Source organism: Equus quagga, chromosome 2 (assembly GCF_021613505.1).
Source record: "Equus quagga isolate Etosha38 chromosome 2, UCLA_HA_Equagga_1.0, whole genome shotgun sequence".
In the NCBI taxonomy this organism is placed as follows: domain Eukaryota; kingdom Metazoa; phylum Chordata; class Mammalia; order Perissodactyla; family Equidae; genus Equus; species Equus quagga.
Window position 1 is genome coordinate 184,510,733 of NC_060268.1, and position 5,603 is coordinate 184,516,335.

At 65.5% G+C, this 5,603-nt stretch overlaps 1 protein-coding gene across 6 annotated transcripts in view; it reads right to left on the minus strand.

Annotated features, from left to right (window-relative positions):
• The window catches only part of FUOM (fucose mutarotase), an 11,978-nt gene extending 6,608 nt beyond the window's left edge, over positions 1-5,370 (minus strand). The window contains exons 1-7 of one of the 6 annotated variants that reach the window (XM_046652060.1): positions 5,071-5,336; positions 4,643-4,752; positions 3,899-3,967; positions 1,880-1,950; positions 1,566-1,664; positions 845-918; positions 315-565 (exon numbers count right to left, since the gene is read on the minus strand). In XM_046652060.1, the coding sequence (XP_046508016.1) occupies positions 499-565; positions 845-918; positions 1,566-1,664; positions 1,880-1,950; positions 3,899-3,967; positions 4,643-4,727 (465 nt within the window). In that variant the 5' untranslated portion in view covers positions 4,728-4,752; positions 5,071-5,336 and the 3' untranslated portion in view covers positions 315-498. Of the gene's footprint in view, positions 1-314; positions 566-844; positions 919-1,565; positions 1,665-1,879; positions 1,951-3,898; positions 3,968-4,642; positions 4,789-5,070 lie in introns of those variants that run through there. The other 5 variants (XM_046652057.1, XM_046652054.1, XM_046652058.1 and 2 more) reach the window with 5 other exon arrangements.
• Between the last annotated feature and the right edge of the window lie 233 nt (positions 5,371-5,603).

Here is a 5,603-nt window from a genome sequence, read left to right on the forward strand (position 1 = left end):
GCCCAGGCCCCCAGGTCACAGCCCAGGCCCTCAGGTCACAGCCCATGCCCCCAGGTCACTGCCCAGGTCCTCTGCAGATTTCCTCAGGTGAGGGTCTCTACCTGTGAGGGTCTCATCCCAAGCCCAGGGACTCGCTGGCTCAGGGAGCCCAAACCTACTGGGAAGAGGGACGCCTGACTTCCCACCTGAGGTTCAGGGCTCACGGGGGCTGCTCTCTGGGGAGCCCACAGCCTCCCTGTGCTCAGCACCAAACAAGCCTTTGTGAGTGAGAAGAAGCTGTTGTTTAAACCTTTGGACGGAAGGATGACAATCACTACCCTTTGCCATTGTTATCATAAATTGGGAGGATCTCAGCCTGGTCAGCAGGGCTCCCCAGGACCCGCCACCCCCGGCGCCCCCGCTGGGTGAGGTCTTTGTGCTGCGGGCAGGCCTGCTGGTGGCATTGTTGGGCTCAGGGGTCCAGATCCCTCTCTGGGCCTGGGGCGGTCTTCGCCAGGCCTAGAGCAGCGCATCAGGGGCCAGCACCCCCTTCTTGAGGATGAGGTTTCCGTAGAGGGCTGTCTCCCTGCGTAAGGAGCTGAGCTGAGCACCGAGGTGGGTGGGAAGGCCAGGGCGCCCAGGCTCCTGCTCTGCCACCCGCTGGACAGGCCCAGGGACAGCCCTCAGGCAACCCCCGTGTCCCCTCCTCTGTGGGACATCTAGTCTCAGCCAGGGCAGAGGCTGAGTGGGAGTGGGGCGGGGACGGGCCCCACAATCGGCCCAGACCAACCCGACCTACCCACCCAGGTGGACCCAGGCAGACCCTGTGGACCCGGCGGACCCAGTTGTCCCAGCCAGAACTCACCCAGTTGCTACAACAGCAAAAGCCTTTTTGGCCCGCTCATAAAACTCAAACCTCTCTATCTTTGCCAGGGTGCTCTGTAAGGCAAAATGGCACGGTGCAAGACCCTCGTGGCCCCGCAGGGCAGGGGCACCAGCAGGCGTGGCCTCTTTCAGCTCCATTTCTCTGGTTCTCCTGGTCGGGGGCCTGAGGACACCCGGCCTCTGACCTTCGAGGACCAGATGAGCAGGGACAAGGGGGGCTGTGGTGGGTGAGGCGCCTGCTGGGGGCCCTTGCGTCCTCTGAGCTGCCCTGGAGGAGTGGGGGCCGCTGTGCAGGACGGGAGCCCAAGGTGTTCTCTCCTCAGGTGGGTCCTGCCCAAGACCTCCAGTGGGTGGGCCCAGGAGGGCAGGCCCGTCTCCTCGAAGGGTGGAGGGTCACACGTAGCCTCGGACCAGGCTTCTGACCACAAGACAGGGGCCGGGGGTACCCTGCTTCCCCTGGCTCCACTCGGACAGGCTGGGCGGGTGAGGGCCCCGAGGCAAACAGGGCAGGATCCTGGGAGGGAGGCTGGGGCAGGGCCCGGGCAGGGCCAGCCACACCCCCAGGGTCACTCTTCCGTGGCAGGTGAGCAGGCATCTGCATAACTGTGGGGCGGAGTTTGGGGCCCTTGCTGGGCCCTCCTGGGCCTCCAAGGAGATGCAGAAAATCCCCAGCTCCCTTCCAGTCGGGGCCATGGGCTCACCGTGCAGCCGGCCATGAAGAGGATGGACTCATAGCTTCTCCATACGGGGGTCTGGAGGCCTCTCTCCCAGTCACTGGGCTCTAGCTCCATGACAGCAGCCTGGGGACAGACAGGATCACCCCTGCGGCCTATCCATCTAGCTGCCCTGGGGGCCTCAGGCCCCCTTGTTGGGGGACGTCTCAGGGCTCATCTGATCAGGGTCAGGGCCCTTTGGGGACATATTCCCCCCCAAGGCAAGTGGCCCTCTGAGGTCTGGCAAGGGGAAAACTGAGGCCCGAGCAGTGAGGGGGCAGCACGGTGATGAGGGTCCTCACCGGGCTCTCCACGTAGGTGTCCAGTGGCAGCAGCTTCAGCACGGCCTCTAGGAGCTGTGGGATGCCCAAGCCTGAGGGCAGAGTGCCAGCTTCAGACCCCTGCCCTCTTCAACCCGGCCGCGGACAGAGCCCTCTGCCTGCTGGCCTGTCCACATCTTTCACATTGGGCCTCGCGAAACCGGCCAGCAAGGACAGACTGGGGCCCAGGACAGATGGGGAGCTGCAGGCACCTGCTTGACTGCCTGGTGACACTTATCGAGGTCACACTGGCGCCTCCTTGCCCTGGCCACAGCACCTGTCACTGTCCCAGCACTCGCCATCCCGTTCACTCTGCACCACGTATATTGCTGGTGGTGACCCGTCCACCAGGAGGGGCCACCTCCTTGACCCAAGAAGGTCCCTGAGATGACCCTGGGGTTACCACCTTTATCCTGTGATGAGGTCATTCGGGGCTGGGAAGAGGCCTCTCTTGCCCAAGGCTGCTCCCAAAGGCTCCACTGGGCTCCGAGGCCCCCCAAACACCCCACTGGGCTCTGAGGCCCCCCAAACACTTCACTGGGCTCCAAGGGCCCCCCAAATGCCCCACTGGGCTCCGAGGCCCCCCAAATGCCCCACTGGGCTCCGAGGCCCCCCAAACGCCCCACTGGGCTCCGAGGTCCCCCAAACGCCCCACTGGGCTCTGAGGGCCCCCAAATGCCCCACTTGGCTCCGAGGCCCCCCAAACGCCCCACTGGGCTCTGAGGCCCCCCCAAACACCCCACTGGGCTCCGAGGTTCATGCTCTCCTGGAAAGCTGGTTTCTGAGTGTTGAAGTGGCGCACACTCGCTGTACAAGATCGGGAAACACAGACCCGACGAAGATGAACACCTGGCTGTGGTCTCAGGGCGTGAAGCAAGCCCTGCCACCGTCCGCGTGCAGTTCATTCTGCCTTTGCCTCTGCATTTCTGCATGGTTAAGCCTTTCTGCATACATACAGTTGGCCCTCTGTGTCCGGGTATGAAACCCTCGGAAACTAATGGATGACTGAGGGACATGAGCATCTGTGGATTTTGGCATTTGCAGGGGTCCTGCACCCAATCCCCTGCGGATACCTAGGGATGACTGTATTGACTCTGAACCCTAACAGCTTGTTTTCCACTGATGAGCAGGGTGTGTGCATCACTTTTGGTGGCTGTGGTGTGATTTATTTAAACACTCCTTATCATCCTTTCCCACGGCCCACCTTGTCCCACCTCCTTGGGGAGGAGAGCACCTGGGGTTACCTAGCTCAAGGTGTAAACTGAGGCATGGCTGGCTCAGCTCCCTGAGCAGGGGGTGGAAGCCCAGGCCACTGGGTGGGAGGGAGCAGCCCACTGTTCAGGCCTGGGACCACTGGCTGGCTCTGTCCAGAGGAGGTGGGTTTACCCCACATCTCACATCTCTGTGCCTTGGTGGCCTCAACTTTGCAGGGAGAGTCCTGTTCCTGCTTCACAGCATCACTGGGGTGGGGTGGGGTGGGGCAGCCAGGCACAGCTGGAGTCCAGCGCCCATCCAGGTAGGATGTGACTAGGTAGGGTGCCTGTGCCCTCACCCCACACTCCCCGTTACCCTCGGTACTGCTAACTCTGCTCCTACTATCCCCTCAGTCTCACCTCCCATCCATCCCCAAGGGTCAGAGTATCTCAGAAACCAAGTGTGTGGACATCGGGAGCCTGTGAGGCCAGGTCACCAGTGCTGGGATTTCTATAGCACTGTAAGGGCTGAACACTTGATGGGGGTGAGCGGGGGGCCCCACTGCTCAGCCAGCTGACAAGGTACCAGGCCTGTTTCTCCACTTGCAAGAAGTCACCAAGTGGAGTCTGAGATGGAGCAGGAGGCCCAGGCTCACCTCTGGGGCTGGGGGCTGCAGGGAGGGTCTCCAGGGTCGGGCACTGGGTTTTCCTGGGTCACTGGTGGGTGCTTGGGGAATGGATGGGGAGCTCGGAGCCAGGACCACTGCCCACCCTCCCCAACCCCACCGGGCAGGAGGTGGCAGCTCACCGTCGGCGCGGATCTCCTCGGGGCCACACCTGCAGATGGAGGAGGTGGGGAAGTTCACGTCTGCAAGAACTGAACAGCCGCCCGGGTTAGGCACTCTCCCCACTGCTGGTGGGTCCGCGCAGCCTAACTTCCCACCGCGCCGGTAGGGGCCGCCAGTGGGTCACTGGACAACGCGACAGACCACACCCACTGCCCTCCCCCGACACGCCGGTCAGAGAGAGGGGAAGAGGAGGAGCCGCTAGGTGCAGGAGAGTCTGCAGGTGTTGCCGGGACCGGGGCGGAGCTCGAACCGCGGCCTCCACCCCAGGTCGGCCCCGCAGTCCCCGCCCCAGGCCCATGGCCCCCGGGAAAGAAATCGCTGCAAACGTTGCGGGGCAGCCCCGGGCATCAGCGCGGGTGGCCCTCGGGGCCGTCTTGGGGAGGGGTCTGCAGTCCGGGCCGCACGCAGGGCCGGGAGCTGGACCTGCCTGGACGCAGCCCCGCCCAGACCAAGGGCCTCCGCCTTGGTGACCACCTGGGGCCGACTGAGGCCCGGGAGGGCCTGGCCCCCGGCCCGGGCCTCGGTGTCCTAAGGAATGCGGACGGGGCGGCCGGAGCGATGCCGCCACCCCAGGACCCGGTTCTTCCCGGGACCCGGCGAGGAGACAGCCTGGGCCAGGCCCCGCGCGCCCGCCCGACTTCTGCCCCGAGGTGGGCGTCCCCGAGGCCCCGCGGCCTCGCCCCCCCCGCCCCCGCCGCGCTCACCGATCTCGTCTCCGTGCCCCATCCGCGCCAGGGCGAAGAGCAGCTCAGGGGAAAGTAGCGCGGGGACGCCCTTCAGCACCACCATGCTCGCGGGCCTGGGGGGGCGGGGCCTTGGAGAGGGAGCGGGGCCTCGTGGAGGGCGGGGCCTGGAGGAGGCAGACCCGCGGGAGGAGCCGGGCGGGGACGCGCGCGGGTCCCTTCGCGGTGCGCGAAGACATCGCGTCGCGCAGGCTAAACCGCGGCTGGGGCGACTCCTGGCCCAGCCCCGCAGGCACCTTTCGGGTCTCCCGCCCCTCGCCGGGTGCGAGCCGCATGTGCTTGTGGTTTGGGCTTCCCAGCGCCCCTCCCTGCGCCGACCCGCGCCCCGCCGGGTCCCCGCTGTCACAGGGTGGCTGTGTGGGGCGGGGGCCGGGACAGCGCGGACTTACTCCTTCAGTTAGCATTCTGGACCCAGCCGGAGAAAGCAGCACACCTCCTGGAGGGCCCCGGCAGGCAGGCAGGCAGTCAGGCGCGGCCTCTGGGCTCAGCTGGTGTGCTGGGGACACCCGGCAGGCCTCCCCTCCCTGTCCCCTAGGCGCCACGTCCCTCATGTACCTGGCCAGGTAGCAGCGCCCTGACCTCTGACCCAGGGGCCCCGGCTGCCTGCCCTCCTCAGGGCCGACCCCCTGCCCCACGGGTGTCCAGATGGGCGGGCGAATGCCTCCGAAGTTCCTTCCCCTGAAGAGGGAGCAGCTCGAGGTCAGCTGCCCAGTCTCCTCCCCCTCTGATCTGGCCCCTAGAGGCCTGGAATCTGGGATGCTCCGCTTCCGGTTAACCCCTTCAGAGCCCAGACCACCAACCACACTGTGCTTCCGGTTCAGGGCGCGGCCCCATCCCACGCACTCCCAGCCAGGAGAACATGCCCACCACTCAAAAGGGGCAGCCACAGTCTCTCCAAGTCCAGGACTGTGTCAGGATGGTG